The 24,391-nt window shown below is 41.6% G+C and overlaps 1 protein-coding gene across 2 annotated transcripts in view; it reads right to left on the bottom strand.

Moving 5' to 3' along the window:
- The window catches only part of MTMR7 (myotubularin related protein 7), a 96,824-nt gene that overhangs the window by 5,726 nt on the left and 66,707 nt on the right, over positions 1 to 24,391 (bottom strand). For both annotated transcript variants that reach the window (XM_005282077.3, XM_042841931.2), the window contains 5 exons: positions 15,149 to 15,258; positions 11,391 to 11,516; positions 10,699 to 10,748; positions 4,370 to 4,570; positions 2,050 to 2,190 (listed from right to left, as the gene is read on the bottom strand). In XM_005282077.3, coding sequence (XP_005282134.1) covers positions 2,050 to 2,190; positions 4,370 to 4,570; positions 10,699 to 10,748; positions 11,391 to 11,516; positions 15,149 to 15,258 — 628 coding nt within the window. The remainder of the gene's footprint in view (positions 1 to 2,049; positions 2,191 to 4,369; positions 4,571 to 10,698; positions 10,749 to 11,390; positions 11,517 to 15,148; positions 15,259 to 24,391) is intronic.

Genomic DNA, 24,391 nt, shown 5'->3' with positions numbered 1-24,391 from the left:
ATTATTTATACACAGTGGAACAGCTCCAATAGGAGAGATTGCAAGAGACCCGACCGGATAACCCCATAGCTTAGCGATTAGGGCACTCTTGTGGGAAGGGGGGAAACCCAGCTTCAAATCCCTTCTCCACATCATGCAGAGGGTAGAATTGAACTGAGGTCTCCCACATCCAGGGTGAGTACCCTAGCTACTGGACTAAAGGTTATAAGGGGGACTCCTCGTTTAGCATTTTCCAAAAACTGGCTTAGGTGTCATCTCCAGGTGTGTGTTTATGGCTGTGAATCCCAAAAGGAGGTAGGCATTTTCCTCCAACCCAGATTTACCTAACTCCCTTTGAGAGGCAGGGCTTAGCACATGCAGAATATGGATGGATTTAAGTACATGCTAAAGTGCATTCCTGAAAGGAGACCTTAACAACTGATTCTATGAAATCTTTGCAGGTTAGTGATACCAAGCTATTGTAGACTGCACTACAATTAATTTAAAGTAAGAGACCTGTAAAATAATAACCCAGGCTAAAAAAGAAGCCCTTAGGAAAGTGGAAGCAGCCTGGGGTTTTACAAGCCAGTTTCTGTGTATTTGCTCCTTAGCCATGCACCCATCTGCGTGCTCTTGTGTGAATTGTTGACATAGTTCTCAGTTAAATAACTGTTCCTGTTAGCCTGCAACTGAAAAGTCAGCTCAGAGGAGGGTGTATGCCATAAGTATGTTTGGATAATTGTGTAATATCACTCCTCCCCTATTTTCTAATTCTCTGGTAACATGTGGCCAGCACCTGACTATCTACGTAAGTAGCTCAGCAGACAGATTAAGTAACAGACTTGAATTAAGAATTCATCTGTCTAGCCAAAGGGCTGGCAGAGCTGTTCTAGGTAGGGTGACCAGAGGGCAAGTGTGAAAAATCGGGACGGGGGTGAGGGTAGTAGGTGCCTATATAAGAAAAGGCCCCCAAAATCGGGACTGTCCCTATAAAATTAGGACATCTGGTCACCCTAGTTCTAGGAAATTTTTACCTAGTATTAAGTGGTTTCTTTTTTCTTTGCCAAACAATCTATGTTAATTTAGTAATGTCCCCCCCAACCCTATATTCATTAACACAAAAAGCCCAATCCTGCAAACCCTTACTCAAAGTAGTCTGATTAAAGTCAATGGGATTACTCACATGAGTAAGTGTCTGCAGTATCAGGCCCATATTTTGGAAATCTCTTTTGCAAATATCGTTGTACCTAAAGGGACACTGTCAGATTACAATTAGAGTTTTTAGTTAAACTGTTTTTTTAAACCTGGGTTACAAATGTGACCTAGAGTGTTAAACATGAAAGAATATTAACATTAATTCATTTTTAATCATTTAGGTTGTTTACATTTTAACATATCCTTTAGCTTGGAATATGAAAATATTCAATTGTACTTATAATAATTTTTAATCACTTTCACTTTTCTTGTATTAGCAGCAAAATAGATTGTTATTTGAAAAAAACAATAGAAACATTTTGGATGATATTAGCCTCTATAGAAACTTGTAAATACCTAAAAATATGTGGGGCCTAAGTTACCCTCCCAGTGTTACTTAGAATTTAGCAGCAACATTGGACAGAGTATTTTATTTGCTTATTTACTGAGTACTTGTTTTAACAAATGTGAGTGAGATCCTACGATCTTTCTGAAACCACTTGTTTCACCTGTGATGCTGATTGACCCAGGGAATCAAAGATTCATCACAAAATCTGATATGGCAGAAATCTAGTACCCACAGTGGAACAAACGCCTATGCATGTAATAAGTACACACAACTATCAATGCAGTCTTAGTCACAAGCTTCTTTTGTAGCTAATCCAATGCTGTGACATAGTGTAGAGGCCCTGTCTGAGTATTGGCAGGCAGGGAGTTTACTCACTGTAGCTGGCACTGAATTTACCACTGTATCTATCAACGTACTAGAATAAAATATACAGTACAAGATTAAGTTCTGAGATGAGAAGTTTTGTTCTAATACACCCCACTAGTAACCTGCACTGTGCAATGGCAACAATAAGTGAAGTCACCTACTTGTACAAGAAATTGCAGGGAGCTGTCTGTGGTCGCAGTGTCCCCTGGGTCTGACTGTGGTCTTCTCTATACAGAGGATTCATGTAATCTGCACGATTCTTCCACAAATGAGCCCAAAGCGAATATGTTCGTTCTCGAATTCTGAGAAAGGATTTAAAAGAAAAATACATAAACTGCTTTCCAGAGGTGCAGGTATAGCTAGAGATTAGGGAAGACACTTCAGTGCTCTTTGCTGGTCACTACAATCAGCTTCAGAGCCTCTTAAGAAAATTACACAAATTATAGCTGTAGAATGTAGAGGCCCATTTTCCTTCATTGGACTTTAAAGGTAAAATCCAATGCACCTCTGAAAAGCCAGAGTAACTGGACGTGGAATGTATGGGGGTTGAGTAAATAAAAACGTAGCCTCCATTTCAGGACCCATGCCCCGGGCTTCTATGAGTTGAAACAGCAGCCACTGATCCTTTGTATCAGTTCTGTGTTGTGGCCACTGAATCTGTATATTCACGAATCCCCGGGCCTCTTCCACACCTCCTCACTCTCCACCCCTCTTCTTGGCCTTGCTGACCTACATGGGCCTGGTGCACAGACACTTCCTGCAGCATGTAATGGGTCAGGCACTCCACTGCAGCTACTTATTCAGTGATTAACCCTCCTCCCACAGCCCATAAGTGCACAGAGGACTTCCACTGGTTCTCCACACCATGGGTGAATTTCAGCCACATGCAAGTGTGCTGACATTTCAAGTTGGCACCAGATTGCTGAGCAGCCACAGTAGCACTCTGTGCCAGATAATGGCGACTCTGCCTTTACAGGGGGAATGGCCAGTTACCAGTGGGGCACCATTCCCTTACAGACTACAGGAGTTATGCCAAGTTCTACTTTTTTCTGTGGGTGGCTCACCGCAGGTTCTGGGGATCAGCAGTTTGTGCAGATACAATTTGAAACAGTTGTGTGCTGTGTGACATATGGTGCTAAAAAGAGGCACTGTAGATGTTGTGGCTCAGCCTGGAGCTTGGGCTCTGAAGCCCAGGAAGGAAGGTGAGCCCTTTGGAGGAATCACAGGTCTTGAACCTGGGTCTCCAGGCCACAGCCACCACATGGCAGCTTGCTGATACCAGCAGGGAGCGTGGGCTGCTGGACCCTAGCTCACCATAGGCACTGCCCACAAAGCTCCCAATTGGAGGAGATGTCCAGCCTCTTTGCCTGGCTCAGACTCACTATTTAAGCCAGAAGGAGACACAGGAAGTTGTCTGAGCAACTACAGGAATCCTTGGCTGGATGCTACATTGGATTCTGCCTTCTTTCCTGATTCCTGCCTTCCTGTCCAGCTCCTAGTTCTTGCACTCCTGTCTTGCTCCAAGTCCCTGCTTCTATGCCCTGGCTCTGACCCTGGGCTTGATTCCTGACTCTGTCTCTGACCTATAGTTCCTGACCACTACTGCTCTGACCACTAGGTATGACTGCCTACATTCTGGTCTATAACACCCCTTACTGGGAGTAAGAGGCATAGAAGCAAACAGTCAAATGTAGGGACAGATTTTGTGGACTATGAACAATTTTTAAAAGCCTCAATCCTTCAACTTAAACTGACTCCTGAGGCTTACAGGAAAAGATTTCTGGGGCTGCAAAAGCACAATGAGATGACTTATATGGAAGTGTCAACCCAGAAGGGAGAGTACATCTGCAACCAGGGGAGCCACCAGATGATTTGTGTGCACTGGGTGGGTTAGAACAGTTTTATGGTGACCATCCACATGACCTTAAAATGGGACTAGTGGACAAGAAACCAGGAAATTTGTACTGCTGGTCAGTTCGTGGGATGAGTATGTGATGAACACAAGAACTCCAGTACAATCAGAAAGTACAAAACTAACAGTGCAAGAGGTCAGTTCACTGTTTCCCCTGACCAGGGTAACCAGGGTGTCACCAGCAGGAACCTCAGTTCCTTACCCAAAAGGAGTGGGTGGGACAGAGAGGAATCTGGCTCTGGGGAAACTTGAAGATTCAACCCTAGGAGGGGAAATGGATTTCTCATACATACATAGCTCTGGGATGTGAACAATCACACTGAGGAGTATGCCAAGGCTCAAGTGAGGCCCTAAATCCCTTTCCCACCTATAGATTATATACACAGCATTGCACATTACAGAAGCTCAACTTTTTTTTGTTAAATTATCTTGCCAGATAAAGGCAGGTAAGAATTGTGCATTGCCACACTTTGTGGCATGCAAATTTATATAGACATTTTAATCTTTAATACACACAAAATCTGCAAAACCCACATATACCTATGTAGTTAAAGAATAGAAAATCATACTTCAGCTCTCGCCTCTCCTTCTGGCTGTTACACAGAAAGTTACCAAACTGGCAGGAATAGATATGATGTTGTATGTGGATCAGGAATCTTTCATTGAACTCAAAGGCACAGGGAAACTGTTCCATTAGCTGCCAAATGCACTCGATGAACTGATCAATAACTGGGGATATCTCTTTTGGATCTCCATCTAAATAGCCATACCTAAAATAATGCAAGATATTACCATTATAACCTGAAATCTAATAGGAATCCTTTATGAAAACTAGAGCACTACATGGTTGAAAAAAATGCTTTGTGGGAGAGAGTTGAGTCATGGGTTTCATGGTGAATTTTTAGTCACATCACAAAATCAGGCAGGTGTGGAAACCTCTGTTCACAGAACCGAAGGAGTGCTGTGCTTGCCAGTCAGGAACAGAGCACACAGGAGAAGCTCTGTGGCGAAACTTCCAGAGTCCCCTGCTGTTTTATACCTGGTACTAGTGTGCGCTGCAAGTCTCTCACGTCCATGAACACCCTTAGTCTATGTACTATTAATTAGCACATCTCCAGGACAACCTTTGCTGAGAGACTTTTATGGTGCCCTCCCACCCACCCCCCAAAAAAACCCTCCAATCGTAGTTTAAGGCTGCCCTCTGTTGGTGGAATTCCTTGGGGAGAGCATCCTAGGGCACAGCTACATTCTGTTGTGTTAGCAGGTGTGCTTTGAACTGCTTCTCTATATAGAATTAGGTTTACTGGTGCTGTTCACACTGGATTATCTCAATTAAGAGGGGACTGAAAATATGTTATGCATACAGTTGAGACAATATGCTGTATGTTTGACCTTGACCTGTAAAAGAGGAAGTATCTTTAGTTGTTTGTTCTGTATCTAGTATATATAGGCCAATGGAGTAGGAAATCATAAAAATAATTTCTTCTAAATTAGAACCTGCCATTACTTAAATGCCTCAAAGAGGCATAGCAGTATCATTAAGGAGATTACAGTTATCAATGGTGATTGTATGCCTACAATATCTTGTAGAAATTATTATTAAAGATATTGTAGAATGTCATTTTAACCACTGAAACTCTTGCTGGAATCTTATAAGAACTTTATTCCAGTAAAAACTGCCTCAAATTATTGAATGTTATTTAATAACTGTCACTGTAGCATCAGCCTATAGAGAAATCAAGTAATATGACAATGAACCTTCAGCATAACTTTTGTGCTTTGAATGTTTTTCTAAGGACTTGACTTAACCCACAAAAGCAGGGAACTCTAGACATATGTCCACATTATGGACAAAAAGCCTGCAAATTGTTTAATTAGCAAAAAAAGACAGTTGAGATTTGGAGGCATAATACAACTTGTCAAATCAGTACATTGTTTTATATTTCCTTTACTTGACGTATCTTTTGTTTTAATTTGATGGAATATTTGCCTATAGACTAGGAAAGAAGGACCCATTGCAGGAAGGATGGACTCCAGATAAAGCAAAATGGAACCAGACTGCTGACATGTACATTTAAAAACATTATAGAGGAATTTTTAAACAAGGGCTGGGGGAAAGTCGACAGGTACGTAGGAGCACATGGTTTGGACAGAGACATCACTACGAGAAGCTCTATTAATGGGGATTCTCTCTTTTCTAGTAAGGAGGAGAAGGTAGAAGTTGATAAAGCACAGGTAGGAACTGAAGAGAAACAGTCAAATGAAAAAGAGTCCCATTCAATTGTATCTCGTAATGGCAAACAACTAAAAAGTAACAAATTTTATAAGTGCTTGTATACACGTGCTAGAAGTCTAAATACTAAGATGGGTAAACTTAAGTGCCTGAGGATATTGATATAACACTAAAACTTTGTGGAATGATGATAGGACACAGTGATACCAGGGTACAAAATATATAGGAATGACAGAGTAGGTTGGGAAGTGGCACTAGATGTAAAAGAAAGCATAGAGTCAAATATAGTAAAAAAACTTAAATGAATCAAACTGTACCGTAGAATCTCTCTGGATAGAAATTTCATGCTTGAATAATAAGAGTATAGCAATAGGAATATACTACCAACCACTGGACCAGGATCGTGGTGGTGACTGTGAAATGCTCTGGGAAATTAGAGAGACTATAAAAATAGAAAACTCAATAATAATGGGGGATTTCAACTGTCCTCATACTGACTGAATATGTGTCACCTCAGGATGAGATGCAGAGATAAAGTTTCTAGACACCATAAATGACTGCTTCTTGGAGCAGCTAGTCCTGGGACGCACAAGGGGAGAGGTAGTTCTTTGATTTAATCTTAAGTGGAGCACAGGATCTGATCCAAGAGGTGAATATAGCTGAACCACTTGGTAATAATGATCATAATATAACTAAATTTAACATCCTTGTGAGGGATGAAGAGATGGGAGGAAACACCAAAGAAGCAGCATTTAATTTCAGAAAGGGGAACTACACAAAAATGAGGAAGCTAGTTAAACAGAAAGTAAAAGGTATAGCAGGGGTAGGCAACCTTTCAGAAGTGGTGTGCCAAGTTCACTGTAATTTAAGGTTTTGCGTGCTGGTAATACATTTTAATGTTTTTAGAAGGTCTCTCTCTATAAATGTATATTATATAAATAAACTATTGTTGTATATAAAGTAAATAAGGTTTTTAAAATATTTAAGAAGCTTCATTTAAAATAAAATTAAAATGCAGATCTTATCAGTTTAGTGTGATCCTTGCCCTCGCTTTTCCTTGCTGAGTTTTCCAATGTGGGCTACAGCAGGGGGTGACTGAAGAGCGCTGGGTCGAGGCCAGGAGCAGATGGGCTGGCTACCGGTACTCTAGGCTGGCAGTGGGCTGAGCGGGGCCACTGGCCGGAACCCCAGACCAGCAGCGGGATGAGCCGCTCAGCCCACCGCCGCTCCGCTCAGTCCACTGCTGGTCTGGGGTTCCAGCAGGGGTGAAAGTAACTTAAATTGATTACAGGTACTGTCATATTGCAACCCCCCTTGGGGGGAGGAGCTCAGGGGCTAGGGATGTGTGGAGGAGCACTCAGGGCAGGGGGTGGGGATGTGGATGATGTAGGAATCAGGGCTGTGAGCATGGGGGGTGCAGGAGTCAGGGTTGGGTGACAGGAGGGGCTCAGGGCAGGGGGCTGGGGTGTGTGTGTAGGGGGGGAAGTCCTGGAGGGACAGGGGCCTGGGGTGGCCTGGGACAGTCCAGGTTGCAGCCAGGTTACCTGGATGGTGGATGGGTCCCTGCCCCACGCTGTTCCTGTTCCTGCCAAGGGAGCTGTGGGCCAGCTGTGTGGGGCTACTTCATCTGCAGGCAAATGGGGGGTGGCGGCAGAAGACCCCCTGGCCTGCCACTCCCTTCCCCTTTCCCCCGAGGGGCCGCAGCTGTGCATGCCGCAGGGACGGCACGTGCCTGCACTGCCCTGGTATCCAGCCACAGTGGCGAGAGAGGGGCAGCAGGACAGGCTGGGACGCGGACACCTCCACCGCGCCTCCCGCCGGCCCCTTTCACTCGCCTGACTGCCTGCTGCTTAGTCCAGTGCACGGGGCCGCCAGCGCCAGCCTGCAGGAGAGTTCCAGCAGCCAGCAGGACCCCAGCTGGGAGTGCCCCAGCATCGCCAGCACCGTGCATGCTCCGCCTTACTTTCACTTCTAGGTTCCGGCTGCCGGCCCCTTGCCAGCCGGGGTCCTGGCCGCCGGGACCCCAGCTGGCAAGGGGCCGGCAGCCGGAACCTAGAAGTGAAAGTAAGGCGGAGCGTGCACGGGGCTGAGCGGGGCCGGCATGCCATTAAAAATCGGCTCGTGTGCCACCTTTGGCACGCCTGCAGTAGGTTGCTGACCCCTGAGGTATAGTCTCAAAAGTGAAATGCCTGCAAGCTGCATGGAAACTTTTTAAAAACACCATAATAGAGGCTCAAATTAAATGGATACCCCAAATTAAAAAAACAGTACAAGGACCAAAAAAGTGCCACTATGGCTATACAACAAAGTAAAAGAAGCTGTTAGGGGCCAAAAGGCATCCTTTAAAATTGGAAATTAAATCCTACTGAGAAAAACAGAAAGGATCATAAACTCTAGCAAGTCAAGTAAAAATGTATAATTAGGCGGGCCAAAAAAGAATTTGAAGAGAAACTGGCAAAAGATTCAAAACCTAACAGCAAAAAAAAAAAAAAATTAAGTACACAAGGAGCAGGAAGCCTAACAAACAATCTGTGGGGGCACTGAATGATCAAAGTGCTACAGGAGCACTCCAGGAAGATAAAGCCATTGCAGAGAAGTTAAATGAACTCTTTGCATCTGTCTTTACTGCAGATGATATGTGGGAGATTCCCACATCTGAGCCATTCATTTTAGGTGACAAGTCTGAGGAATTGTCTCAGATTGAGGTGTCAATAGAGGAGGTTTTGGAACAAATTAATAAACTAAACAGTAATAAGTCACCAGGACCAGATGGTATTTACCCAAGAGTTCTGTAGGAACTCAAATATGAAATTGCAAAACTACTAAGTGTGGTATGTAACCTGTCACTTAAATGAGCTTCTGTGCCAGATGACTGGAGGACAGCTAATGTGATGCCAATTTTAAAAAAAGGCTTCATAGATAATTCTGGTAATTACAGGCTGGTAAACTCAACTTCAGTACCAGGTAAACTGGTTGAAATTATAGTAAAGAATAAAATTATCACACACATAGATGACCACGATTTGTTGGGGAAGAGTCAACAGAGCAGGAATAAGTGGTCAGTTTTCACAATGGAAAGCGGTAAAGAGTGGTGTCTGCCAGGGATCTGTACTGGGACCAATGCTGTTCAACATCTTAATAAATGATCTGGCAAAAGTGGTAAACAGTGAGGTAACAAAATTTGTAGGTAATCCAAAATTACTCAAGATAGCAGTCTGCTTTGGGGTTAACTAAGAGTTACAACAGGATCCCACAAAACTGAGTGACTGGGCAACAAAATGGCAGATGAAATTCAATATTGATAAATGTTAAAGTAATACACATTGGAAAACATAATCCCAACTATACATACAAAATGATGGGATCTAAATTAGCTGTTACCACTCTAGAAAGAGATCTTGGAGTCATTGTGGATAGTTCTCTGAAAACATCTGCTCAATGTGCAGCAGCAGTTACAAAAGCTAACAAAATGTTAGGAACCATTAGTAAAGGGATGGATGGATGGATGGATGGATGGATGGATGGATAAGAATTGGAGGAGGACAACAAAAATGATTAAGGGTATGGAACAGCTTCCCTATGAGGAGAGATTAATAAAACTGGGACTTTTCAGCTTGGAAAAGAGACAACTGAGGGGAAATTTGATATTATGAATGGTGTGGAGAAAGTGAATAAGGAAGTGTTATTTGCACTTTCACATAACACAAGAACCAGGGGTCACTCAATGAAATTAATAGGCTGCTGGTTTAAAGCAAACAAAAGAAAGTACTTCACACAACGCACAGTCAACCTGTGGAACTCATTGCCAGGGGAATATTGTGAAGGCCAAAACTATAACGGGATTCAAAAAAGAATTAGATAAGTTCATGAAGGATAGGTTCACCAATGGCTATTAGCCAAGATGGTCATTGATACAACCCCATGCTCTGGGTATCTCTAGTATGTGACTGCCAGCAGCTGGGAGTGGACAACAGGAGATGGATCACTTGATGATTACCTGTTCTGTTCATTCCCTCTGAAGCACCTGGCATTGGCCACCATCGGAAGACAGGATACTGGGCTAGATGGACCATTGGTCTGACCCAGTGTGGCCGTTCTTATGATATTTGGAGGCATAAAACAATTTGTAAAATCAATACATTTTATATTCCCTTTACTTGAAATATGTTTGTTTTAATTTGACAGAATATTTGCCTATAGACTGAGTAGCTCTCAGATCACAGATCCTTGATGTCAACTGCACTTAAGCACATGCCTAAAGTTAAGTGCTGTCCTGAGTAGGGATGCTTTCCTGATCTGGGCCTTAATTCTGCATGAGTGAAATCCTGTCTCCTACTGAAGTCAATGGCAGAACTCCTATTGACTACAATAGAAATTTCTCTCCAAAATAAATGCTTCAATGGTAAAAGTAAGCACAAGACAAGCATCCAATATACTCAATAGTAAACAATGGGGAAAGAATGGTAAAAAAATAACATTTCAATTTTATTTTCCAATGGTCTATAATAAATAATGAAAAAAAGTTATGAGGAATAACTTGAGGGCATCATGTTAGTTTACTTTCTCATTGCCATTTGAAAATCAAATTAAAATAGCACCAGCAGAGAGCTGACCCTACCTTATGAAAAAAGTGTATATTGAAAACAAACCTGAGAGTACCCTTACCTGTGATTAAATTTGTGCCCAAAGGAAACCCAATCTTTTTCAATTAATACCTAAAATGAGAAAAGTGCACTTAAGTGTCATGTAATGGAATCAAGATTAATTTTTAGAGCAAGCAAAAGAATGATGGAAATGAGCACTGCTGTATTTCAACAAAGCTTTATTCCGAATGACCACCTATCATTTTTTATTAAACTCTACAAGCCTTGTAAACCTATCTTTGCAGGAATGACCACAAGGTTGGTAAACATTCGTGCATACTCTGCCAGAGCCAATTTGTACATAGGTCTCCTTGTTGAAAAGGAACAGATTTCAAACATGTTTTCCCCAAACCGACCCCTGATTTGCACCCAATTTTGATAGGCAAAACTTCAGTGCCCATCTTTGAAAATTTTATCCTAAATATAAACTTATGCCCCCAAAACAACATCTTGGGCAACAAGACAGTTTTTTTGTCATGGTTCAAAAAACAAAGACGGACTGCACTTGATGGAACCAAATGTTTGATGTTAATTTGGATAATTTGGCGTTGATAATTTGAACCACTTTGGTTTTTTTTAAACTTTCTACTTAAGAAAAAAAGACATTTTTAAGGAAAAGGTTATTTTCTCTACACACACAAAGAACATTAGTGTTAATACTGTGCACATGATGTCATAGAACATTTACGCCCTCTGTAAAATAGGCTTGCTTACCATAAATCCCTTTATAGTTCGGTAAAATGGATCTAATAGAAGGCTTGCTACAGAGCAAACCTGAGCTGTTCTGTCCCAGCCATCTGAGCAATGAACAAGAACACTCACGCCTTCCTCTGCCACAGCCTAAAAATACAGAAAGATTCACAGAAGTAATAAATAAGGTTATGGCAATGAGTAACAGTAGAGATGCACGCTAGTCAAAATGGTTTAGGGTGCTAGCCTAGCATGTGGCAGGCCTGGGTTCAGGTCTCTGCTCTGCTACAGACTTCCTGTGTAAGCCAAGGCCCAGGTCATCAAAAGCCTTTTAGATGCCTAACTCCTATTGATTTCAAATGAGCCTCTCTGTGCCTCAATTTCCCTATCTATAAAATGGGGATAGCAACTCTTCCCTACCTGAGAGGTATATTGTGAGGGTAATTGCATTAAAGAATGTGAGGTACTCAGATACCATGGTAACAGTGGATATGTAAGTACCTAAGGTATCTAGATTGATAGCAGTAGTATCTCCATCTGAAAAATAGCTTCCTCAGTTCAAGGACCTTACTAAACACAAGAGTATCAGACCACAAAGCACATAGAGGGACTTCAGAGGAAGCCTGTGTTTATGATACATGTCCATATTCGATATGCAAGATTTGAAGTCTGTAATCTTAATTTACATTATCAGGAAGAGAGCTGTTTCATGCATAGTATAAGTGATGTATACAAGGAAGGGGTTATGTTTAGTAAACCTGGGAGATCCTTTTGGGGAAGTTAGAACTCATTGTGGATTAAAAGGATTTATTTTAAATAAGGCTGTTGCCCTTTTTTGTTTCTTTATGATTTCTAAAGAAAGCTGTACTTAAATCTCAATGGAGAAAAATAAAATGAGTTAAGAAAGATAGTATCTAGACAAATAAACTCTTGAAAACTTTAAATCGAAGTGGAACAATGACTAATAATGAATCACCAATGTTTATTTTAGGAGGCAGATAATGGAATCATGTGGGCAAAATGCCAATATTTAACATTCGGCAAGGGTAAAAATCTGGATACTAGAAACTAGCCAGAAATAGAGCAAAAATTCCAAGTAGCTTTTTATCCAGGATCCAAAATTATACAAGTAGATCTGCGTTCCAAAACAAAGAGAAACTGGAAGATGGTGGGCACATATGCAACAAAAATAAAGATGATTTGCAGACATTACTTAAACTCGCCAGTAGGGGAAAGATGGCAAGTGCTGAGGTGAATGAGTGAAATCCTGACAGCAGTGGAGTCAATGGCAAAATGCCAATTGACTTCAGTGGGGCCAAGACTTCACCTACTGAATTCTACTATAGATAGACAAACACGTATATCTAGCCTGTTTTGGGGATAAAACAGACAGTTACAGCCACATATGGGAAAGGCAGAAACAAGGCAAGAAAGAGAACTCTGATAGTTACTGAGTGTCAGCAAAAACATGAGAGTGGGCACATCATTTAAAAAAAAAAGTCACGTAAACACTTATATATTAATTACCACTAGAAGAGCAAAAATGAGAGAGCTGGAGTGTCTGACATTAGGAAGACCTACAAGTAGTTGACATTTCAGAAACATGAGGCGTATGCGATTATCAAAGGGATAGCATAATTCCTATTCACTAAAAAACAATAGGCAGGGGAATAGCATTAAACATAAGATACTACGGACTAACAAAATAAAATTTCTGAGTAGAATACCATGAACTGCTCTAGCCAGAAACACCAGTCTTTACAATAAAATACACTAGTTGGGAAAGTAATAACAGCCTCAAAAGTAGAACAGTGATAGTAAATGCAAAATACTGGGATAAATAATTTCTCAGAACTATAAACAACTGCTTCTTGGGACAAATAGGTAAGTATGCAGAGAAGAGGTTTCTCGTGAATTAGACATTGGTAACAGAGAGACAAGGTGGGTGAGGTAATATTTTTTTATTGGACCACCTTCTATTGGCAAGAGAGATAAGCTTTCAAACTTTCAGGACTGGGAAACTTAGAGTGTGACAGATAAATACAAAATGGAACAGATTGTTTAGTTAACACTGTTTAGTTAAAACAATGAGGAATCCTTGTGGCACCTTAGAGACTAACAAATTTATTTGGGCATAAGCTTTTGTGGGTTATAACCCACTTCATCAGATGTATGGAGTGAAAAATACAGTGCAGGTATAAATACACAGCACATGAAAAGATGGTGGCTGGGTCACTAGAAAAAGTAATTTTCCCTCTGTTGATACTCACACCTTCTTGTCAACTGTTGGAAATGGGCCACATCCAGCCTGACTGAATTGGCCTCGTTAGCACTGACCCCCTACTTGGTAAGGCAACTCCCATCTTTTCATGTGCGGTATATTTATACCTGCCTATTGTATTTTTCACTCCATGCATCCGATGAAGTGGGTTCTAGCCCACGAAAACTTATGCCCAAATACATTTGTTAGTCTCTAAGGTGCCACAAGGACTCCTTTTTGTTTTTGCCGATACAGACTAATATGGCTACCCCTTTGAAAACTGTTTAGTTAAGTAAGTTAATACTAGGAGCATAAATTCATAACTTTGCTAGACACTAAAAATCATGGACTGAATAGAGAAACTGGATTTATGGCTTATTACAACAGTCTATAACCCACTAACACTACTACCCTCCCCACCAGCTGCTTTCCCCACTCCCACAAGCTTTCTGCCCTATGACTGGAGGAGAGTTAACAGGCCACTTATCTTGAATGGTCCCTTGAAATATGTGTTAACTGCTTAAGTGGGCAGGGCTGGTTTGTTTACCTGCCGCGTCTGCAGGTTCAGCTGATCTCAACTCCCACTGGCCACAGTTTGCCATTCCAGGCCAATGGGGGCTGTGGGAAGCGGTGTGGGCCAAGGGATGTGCTGGCCGCTGCTTCACACAGCCCCCATTGGCCTGGAGCGGTGAGCTGCGGCCAGAGGGAGCTGCGATCGGCTGAACCTGCTGATGTGGCATGTAAAGAAACTGGCCCGGCCCGCCAGGGGGCTTACTCTGGTGGGCCATGTGCCAAAGGTTGCCAATCCCTGACTTAGAGCATCTTCACCAGAAGCGCTACCAGCTGCACCAGTGGAAGTTTGTACTGTAGACCTGCCCTCTGAGTAAGTTTCCCAGACCTGAAGAAGAGCTCTGTGTAAGCTTGAAAGCTTGTCTCTCTCTCACTAACAGAAGTTGGTCCAATAAAAGATATTACCTTACCTGCCTTGTCTCTCTAATATCCTGGGACCGACATGGTCACAACACTGCATACTGTAATCTTGGTAACATACAGGAGTTGGTTCAGGCGACAAATGAAGTTGAGCCATTAAATACGTGGGACCAGAGTATAATTAAGATTGACATGTGTGCACAGGAACAATCATACCTAGATGTAGTGCTGCAACACTTAACTTGCAACAAGGGGAACTTAAGGAGAAACAGGTTTAGCAACTGTCTGCAGGGAAAAGTTAGGAAATTAAGATATACAACATTGGTTAGTAGAGGCAGCACTGCAATTCAGGTAATTAGCGCACAAGAATAGAAGGGAATAAAACACTAATTTACAAGCAAAGTGTCCAAATGACAACTTTTGCCACACTAAAAATTGTCTCTTCTCCCATCACAGAAACATTACACATTTAGGGCCAGATTATTTTCTAGTGTAACTTCATCTAAGTCAATGGAGTTTCACCAGCAGTGACTCTGGCCCTCAGTTTTCTGCATCAGGTCAATCAGTTTTGATTTAGTTTTACATAATTTACCTTTGCAATGAAGATGCCCGCATCCATGATGGCTTTGATGTGTTTTAGCCAGCCAGAATTCTCCAGGCCCCAGAGGAAGTCACTCATAGAAGGGGACTTCAGCTCACAAACTGCAAAGTAAGTCACGTTTTTAATGCACAACATAACATTTTAACTCGTAGGTTCCGACTTACTATTCAATCTAAGTATTGATACGTTTGCAGATTCTCTGCATAAAACAGACATATTCTGAAATGGAAAGATTACTTTTAAGTATATTTAAGGTTCTATACAGCATGTATGAAAGCATAAATTAAAGGGACAGCGCTGGGTGAAATTTGGCCCAATGTGTAAAAAAAAGTTGTTAAAAAAAAAAGTAGGTTTTACAAAACTTATAAGTGAAATGCTTCTTTTAAAAGATTCCCAAGCAGTACTTTGGAATTTATATAAATATTTCTTCTGTGGTGCAGGTTTTCCATACGCATAACCATTTTAACAGTAGCAATGAAATCCATGATAGTGGGGAAGGGTGATCCTGTGATTAATTATCAGAAGTTGGAGTCAAGAGGATTGTGGTTTCCCCCCCAGCTTTGCCACAGATTTCATGTGTGACCTTGGCCAAGTCCTGCAGGATAAAATTTTCAAAAGTGGCCATTAATTTGGCCATAAAGAAATTAAGCCAGCCATTGAAGCTGTTGGCCTTAATCTCACGGTGCCTCAATTTCCCCATCTGTTAGAAGGGTTCTGAGGATTAACTCAATAATACTGTGAAAACAATTTGAGCTCCTCAGATAGAAGGTCCTAAAGAAGTTAAATAATATTGAAAATAAATGTATCAGGAAATTTAAATCCCACATTCTTATGCTCTAATCAGCAGTTATGAAGGTAAATGGCCATATTATTCATATATGTGCTGGGCTAAGCATCCAAGATTGACATTCAGAAGCCCTGTATACAGCAAAAATATTTGATGTTTATCTGGATACCCTGCAAATGGACAGGGTGAATAAAATCCATTCTCTTGGCTGCCTGCGGGCTCCAAGGCACCTCTTGTGATACAGCAGGGGCCCCTTTTCATCCACTATTGCCAGAGACATTGCCCATTGCACCAATCCATTGAGAACAATTTTTCTCTCACAAAGAATCGATACTGTTTGTTAGAAGCCCACCTATTATTCCAAAAGTTATTTTCTTGGTATACATTAGTGGAAGTGCAGACAAGTGTTCTCCTGAAACTGGCTGAGGTGTTCTGGACAAGCCAAGTGGAAAAGGTCTGAGAGGGAATCCCAACAGCCATGATCTAAGCAAGAGTCTAACTTGAAATTACAACACCATTTAGCTGGACTATCCTGGGTGAAGATTTCTCTTGTAGTTTTTTTTTTATTTGTATTACTGTAGCACTTAGGAGCCCTAGCTGTGGACCAGGACCCCATGGTGCCCAGAACTGGACAAACACACAATAAAAAGATAGCCCCTGCCTCAAAGAGCTTATAATCTCTATTAATTATTTCCCTTTAATTTTGAAATAACACACACAATTCATAGAACATTCAAAGCAGATAGCAAATATTGGGGGGAGGGAGAGTTGCTCAGCTCATCTTTCCAATGTTGGTGGCTTTAATAGGATGTCCAAATCCCAAATGTGAATGCTAAATCAATATGTAGATATACACAATGAGAACTTATGTACCTAACATGGGATTCAGATGTCCTGTTAAACCATCTCTGGGTGAAAATTGGACATGATATATTACATGAAAATTCATCCGTTGAAATCTTATATGCTACACACAAATTATTATAACATTAACATATTTTCATCTCTATAAAATGTCTGAATTTTTTTTAGTCTGTATGATATAGTTTCATCCCACTGTTAAGTGTCTGTCTTCATTCTCCCTCTTTCTCTCTCTCTCTTTTTAACTATTCCAAAATTAGTAACATTGGCCAAAAAAAAAATCAAAAAATAAAAAAGCACCTCGCTCTGATCTGAAATCTGGCATGTGGTCTCAATCCAGTAAAAAACATTCTTTAAAAGGACAACAAAATTCTGTGTCAGCCATTATAAAGTTTCATGTGCCATATCCATCACAGACATAAGACCATGCAACTCTGGTGACTTGGGTACAGCTGCAACAGTTTTTCTCATCGGTAAATTTGATCCTAAGAAAGAAATTTCCATTTTCTTCAGTGTAGCCAGGATTTCACTCTATAAGCGAAATTCATAATTAGTCCACCCCAGGTCTCAATTTCTGACTTTTTTAACCCTTTTTCATTCTAAGGCACAGTAGCCTAACATGTATTATATAAAGCATTTCAATCTTTGAACACAGAGGTTCTCACAGAAGTTTATTTTACAAGTCATTTTTGAAATGCTTAAAAAAACCCCTGAGTAATAGTATTGAAAGCAAACAGTCTTTCAAATGATTAATGCTCCTGTGCAGATGGGAGCATAAGCAATTAGTAGTTGAATTTTAATTGAAGTTGCTGGCTCTGTTTGCAAAAGCCCAGGGTAAAGCTGAAATACTACTTTGCTCATACCTGCTACCAAATCAGAATCAATATTTACTTACCATTTTACTGAGCAAAGGCCATTTTGTCCCAAATTAGAGACATATGCCACATATTTTAAGTGATACTGGCTACTGATCTGTGATGCTGGCTACTGATCTGTAGTTTAATACTAAATTCAACTAATGCTGAATTCAGTTACTAGGCAAAACATACATGAAGCCACAAAAATATCTGTGTATCAGAAGAAAATAAATCAAAACGTTTGAACTATAAAAGGCTCTGCAGCTATTTCACATGGAGGAGGGTATGGGGCAGAGATGACTTTACGCACAGGAAAATCAAGGAGCCACTTGGGGCAGTACATTGTATGGAAGCTCAGCAACTCATAGGCTGCCCTTATTTTTCTCCCCAGTAATTGGACTGGAGTGGGAGAAGAAACAGCATACTGTCAGATCTATAGTGCCCACCAGCAATAGCACCAGATGGGGAGGCAACTGTTGGATTAATTTTCCCATTTCTGGCACCTTGAGGCCCCACAAATCCTAAAGCTGGCCTTTGCTCAGTTGGGGGAAGGGTTAAAGCAGTGGTCACCCCCTCCTGCACCCAAACTCTCTGCCCCAGACTCAGCCCAGAGTGTCTCCCACACTGCAAACCCCTCAGCCCTAGCCCAGAGCCCGCACCCCCTCCCAAACCCCGACCCCAGCCCAGTGAAAGTGAGTGAGGTGCGGGAGAGCAAGCAGCAGAGACGGAGTGGGGGGGGATGGAGTGAGTGGGGGGCGGGGCTTTAGGAAAGGGGCAGGGCCTCGGGGAAGGGGCAGGGTAGATTCTGGGTTGCCCTTAAATTCAAAAAGTGATCTTGGGCGTAAAAAGGTTGGAGACTACTGGGTTAAAGTTTGTGAGCCAAACCCTGCAGTGCTTACCCAAGCAAAACTCCCAGTGAAGTCCAAAGACCATAGGTTTTGTTCCTATCTAAGCAACTGATGCTCCTAATATTAATAGAAGAGAAGTCCCTACTCACTATTTTTGTTGTTCAAATACAGACAAAGAGCATGTTGTGCATCATCTAAATGTAAAAATCATAACAGATCAAATTCTGGTTGCCACCTGGAAACAGGAGCTAAACTCACACAATGAGGAATACAAATATGCTACCAAATCAATATTAATGGGCCCCTCAATCTTGGCTATAGGGTGACCAGATAGCAAGTGTGAAAAATCGGGACAGGAGTTGGGGGTAATAGGAGCCTATATAAGAAAAAGCCCTGAATATCGGGACTGTCCCTATAAAATCGGGATATCTTGTTACCCTACTTGGCTGAGACCAGCCCTACACACAGCTCCCTTGGGCATTCTTTTCTGCTTAGCACAGAATGACTTGGCAGAGGGTTGCGCATAAGGGCTATTACCTGGTCACAGTGACCACAAACATGTACACACACGAGGGTGTGGACCACACTGCCTGACCCTTTGGCCATGCCCTGTTATGTCCGTCCAGACATATTAGGAGCAATCTCCCTGCAGCTTTTCAGAGGAGGCAGGATACGGTCAGCCAACTTCTGCCCAGCACTCCAAATGTCGGCTGTGGATCTTCTGAGGTGCGCATGTGGAGCACTGGCCAGAATTTGGCCCTTCATTAATATAATTCAGTACATTAAACATTACTTTTGTATTCATTTGGACAACAATTCAGTGAAAGTTTATTGTCCTTAAACTTAGGGCTAAATCCTGTTGGGGGAGGGGGGAGAGTAAAGCAAAATGGAACAAAACTGAGGAAGGGTAATTAGGGTGTGGGGTGCTGCAACAGATGTGTTCCTCCACAGAATGAAGAAGAATAGTGGTTGTAATCATTGTTCCAGAGTTTCAGGTATTTCTCTCTACTGCACATATATCACCCCTATGTTCCAGCACAGAGAGCCACTGCAGTACTCAGCCCGTTTGTAAGCGGGCTTCCCCATGCAATGGATGTGCAGTTCATCCACTGTTTGAGTTCTCCCATGGGTGAACAGAGGGGTAGGATTTTTCCTTAGTCATTAAGTGTGTAACCTAGTATTACAGTTAAATTCTCTCACACTAATTAGCAAAGAATGAGCTGGTTGGAAAATGGAATTCCATCCCATGGAAAATTCTGACATTTTGAAATCTGTTTTCATTCTGAATCAGGACAAAAAGACAAAATTTCAAAACTTCTCCTGGAATGGAAATTCTGAAATTTTTTTATTCACAATCATCAAGTTGTTTTGGATGTGTAAATCTTAATATAAATTATATATAATATTAAATACATTAATCAATATACAATAATGTCAAAATGAAATTACATCAATTGATAAAGCCAAAAAGAAATATTTTTACTTTATCAAAACAAAATTGAAATGAACTGTTTTGACATTTTCCCATAGAAAATTTCTTCTTCACAATTGACATGTACCTGTGAAATGTTTCAGTCTCAAAGAAACTGGATTTTCCGATGGAAAACTGTTCAGTCAAAAAGAATTCAGCCAGCTCTATCGAGAATTTATCTGAGATCCATCATAGAAAAGCCATATGCAACCTTCACTATCCTAGACTCAAGAACCAATTCTTGAATGTCTATCAGGGATGGTCTAGACAGTATTTGGTCCTGCCATGCGGGCAGGGGACTGGACTCGGTGACCTCTCGAGGTCCCTTCCAGTCCTAGAATCTATGAATCTATGAATTCTCCTCTTGCTCCATCTTAACTCCACTGATGTCAATGGAATTACAGTACAGTAATTCCTCACTTAACGTTGTAGTGATGTTCCTGAAAAATGCTACTTTAAGCAAAACAATGTTAAGCAAATCCAATTTCCCCATAAGAATTAATGTAAATGGGGGGTTTGGGTTCCAGGGGAAAAATTTTCACCAGACAAAAGACATTATATACATATACATTATAAGTTTTAAATAATTTTAAACAAACAATTTAATACTGTACTCAGCAATGATGATTGTGAAGCTTGGTTGAAACAGGCGTGTAGAGGGGTTGGGGCATGGGGGCTTGCCCCATTCCGCCCACCTGGCACTCCTGCCAGGGAGCGGGGTTAGGGGCTTGCCCTCTCCCTGGCTAGAACGCCGGGTGGGCAGAGCAGGGCGAGCCAAACAACCTTGTAACAGAACATTGCACGACTTTAAACGTGTATGTTCTCTAATATATCAGCAAACTAATAACAAAACAATGTTAACTGGGACAACTTTAAGTGAGGAGTTACTGTACCCCTATTTTATGCCAATGGGAGATCAGAAACAGGTGCTCTGTGTCTCCATATATTCTTCTCCACACTGACCACTTAAAACCAGCAGCAGCACATGGTAAACTGAAATCACTTTCGATCAGCATCCATAGCTTACTCTTTTAAAAGATTTCTATGTTCCCTGAAATGTTCCACAATGTCTCACACTCAGCAGACATTGTGTGTGTTAATATCTAAATATTTGCTTGAAAGTAAGAAAAACAAACATTTACATTGTAGAATGGACTGGGTTAAGCTAAATACACATTGATAAAAAGGTTTAAAACTAGTATTAAATGTATATTAATATTATCTGTCTCCTATGCATCCGAAGAAGTGGGCTTAGCCCATGAAAGCTTATGCTCAAATAAATGTTAGTCTCTAAGGTGCCACAAGTACTCCTGTTCTTTTTTTGAATCAGAATTACTTTTTGTGAACAGTTTAGGCAAGACCTTTTGAAAAAGGCCAACAAGAGAAGCAGATGATGGCATGCTACTGTAACTGGGAGAAGAGAAAGGCTCCAGAGTACATGTTTGTATATTATAAAACATCTTCAACTGTTTTAAATTTGATTTTCTGACTCTTAAAACAGACATAACCTGTCCTCCTGAGCTGAAAGCCATAAGGCTCAGTAAAAGATTCAATATAATGGTGATGTGCTTAAATATTTTGGTACCTGTAATCATGGCCTGGGCCTCTCAAACTTCTAATTTTTATCAATCCTTCCAGGTTTATAGATGGGAGATTGTAAGAAAAAAAAAGACTGCTTCAACACGCTGTCTTCTTTAAAATAGATGCTGAGATGTTTAGTTCCCACACTGTGTGAGATGTTAAGACCATAGATACATAATAAATAAATGATGTTGCTTGATCGGGGTTTTGGGCATGGTCCCATCTGATGAACTTTTGCATCATTTTAGAGCCAAAGCACATTAGTATCCCACGCAGCTTGGTGTTTTTTTACTACATTATCTTTGATGGACTCGTGCTGAACAAATACAAGGACAGGTTTATTCACTTGGCATTACTTCTAGCCAAACAATACATTACCATTAACTGGAAATCCTCTGTGCCCTCATCCTAAGACTCTTAGATCAAGGAACTTAATAATAATACCCCATAGCGAGGCTGATGTATTGTATGAAAATAAATTGCCTTGTAGATATTGAATTAAACAGCTACCCCACTTAGGGCCAAGTTTACATGGGTGCATAATTGGGAAGACGTGCAAGGAGACTCTCCACCGAATCAGACAGCAAGTTTACAGGCCAGGAAAGGCTACAGTCCCTCCAAACTCCCCTGAGATGTACTGTGTCCAAACTGGGTGGTGGTTGAGGGGGTGTTGTGGCCCCCCCACCACTCTGTATCAGTCTACAAACTGAGACTAGTATGCAGCAGGGGTCTATGCTGCACCATACAAAGGAGAGCAATTGTGACTGCACTCCACATTACAAGTGGACAGTCCGGGGAGTTTCTTCCCTTTGCATCTGGCCTGGAGGCTATGACTTTCTTTCAGATGCAGATCTCACTACCATGATTCATGCTTTTGTCACCTCAAGATGATATTAAGGCAATGCACTCTACTTTAAAGGTTTTAGCTAACCCATTAGCTGAAGATTCAGGTGTGGTCTGTAATTCACGCAACACATACGCTACTGCAATAGTTCATTCTAGAGTTTAGGTGATAGGGAATAGCCAGCATGGATTTGTAAAGAACAAATCGTGTCAAACCAATCTGATAGCTTTCTTTGATAGGATAACGAGTCTTGTGGATAAGGGAGAAGCTGTGGATGTGGTATACCTAGACTTTAGTAAGGCAGTTGATATGGTCTCGCATGATATTCTTATCGATAAACTAGGCAAATACAATTTAGACGGGGCTACTATAAGGTGGGTGCATAACTGGCTGGATAACCATACTCAGAGAGTTGTTATTAATGGTTCCCAATCCTGCTGGAAAGGTATAACAAGTAGGGTGCTGCAGGGGTCTGTTTTGGGACCGGCTCTGTTCAATATCTTCATTAACGACTTAGATATTGGCATAGAAAGTACGCTTATTAAGTTTGCAGATGATACCAAACTGGGAGGGATTGCGACTGCTTTGGAGGACAGAGTCATAATTCAAAATGATCTGGACAAATTGGAGAAATGGTCTGAGGTAAACAGGATGAAGTTTAACAAAGACAAATGCAAAGTGCTCCACTTAGGAAGGAAAAATCAGTTTCACACATACAGAATGGGAAGAGACTGTCAAGGAAGGAGCACGGCAGAAAGGGATCTAGGTTATAGTGGACCACAAACTAAATATGAGTCAACAGTGTGATGCTGTTGCAAAAAAAGCAAACATGATTCTGGGATGTATTAACAGGTGTGTTGTGAGCAAGACACGAGAAGTCATTCTTCCACTCTACTCTGCGCTGGTTAGGCCTCAACTGGAGTATTGTGTCCAGTTCTGGGCACCGCATTTCAAGAAAGATGTGGAGAAATTGGAGAGGGTCCAGAGAAGTACAACAAGAATGATTAAAGGTCTTGAGAACATGACCTATGAAGGAAGGCTGAAAGAATTGGGTTTGTTTAGTTTGGAAAAGAGAAGACTGAGAGGGGACATGATAGCAGTTTTCAGGTATCTAAAAGGGTGTAATAAGGAGGAGAGAGAAAACTTGTTCACCTTAGCCTCTAAGGATAGAACAAGAAGCAATGGGCTTAAACTGCAGCAAGGGCGGTTTAGGTTGGACATTAGGAAAAAGTTCCTAACTGTCAGGGTGGTTAAACACTGGAATAAATTGCCTAGGGACGTTGTGGAATCTCCATCTCTGGAGATATTTAAGAGTAGGTTAGATAAATGTCTATCAGGGATGGTCTAGACTGTATTTGGTCCTGCCATGAGGGCAGGGGACTGGACTCGATGACCTCTCAAGGTCTCTTCCAATCCTAGAATCTATGAATCTATGTATATCTTAGGCCCTGTCTACACTGGCAAGTTTCTGCGCAGTAAAGCAGCTTTCTGCGCTGTAATTCTCGAGGTGTACACACTGCCAAGCCACTTAGTGTGCAGAAACTGCGCAGTTGCAGTGCTGTAAAAAAACCACCCCGAGAGGCGTACAGCTTTCTGCGCCAGGGCTACAGCACTGTGGTGCCAGTGTAGACACCCTGGTCAATTACCGCGCTGCGATTGACCTCCGAGAGGTGTCCCACAATGCCTGTTCTCGCCTCTCTGGTCATCAGTTTGAACTCTACTGCCCTGCCCTCAGGTGACCAACCATCATCCGCATCCCGTAAATTCCTTTGGAATTTTGAAAGTCCCCTTCCTGTTTGCTTGGTGACGCTTGCAGTGGTCTCAGTGCATCTTTCCAGGTGGCCATGCTTGCTCCACGCACTAGGCAATCCCCCGCTTGGAGCAATGCTGAGCTGCTGGACATCATCAGCATTTGGGGAGAGGAGGCTGTCCAGTCCCAGCTGTGCTCCAGCCATAGGAGTTATGATATCTATGGACAGATTTCA

This window comes from Chrysemys picta, chromosome 5 (genome assembly GCF_011386835.1).
Source record: "Chrysemys picta bellii isolate R12L10 chromosome 5, ASM1138683v2, whole genome shotgun sequence".
NCBI classification, from domain to species: Eukaryota; Metazoa; Chordata; order Testudines; family Emydidae; genus Chrysemys; species Chrysemys picta.
The sequence above is the reverse complement of the archived record's forward strand: the minus strand, read 5'-3'. Positions and strand labels throughout refer to the sequence as shown.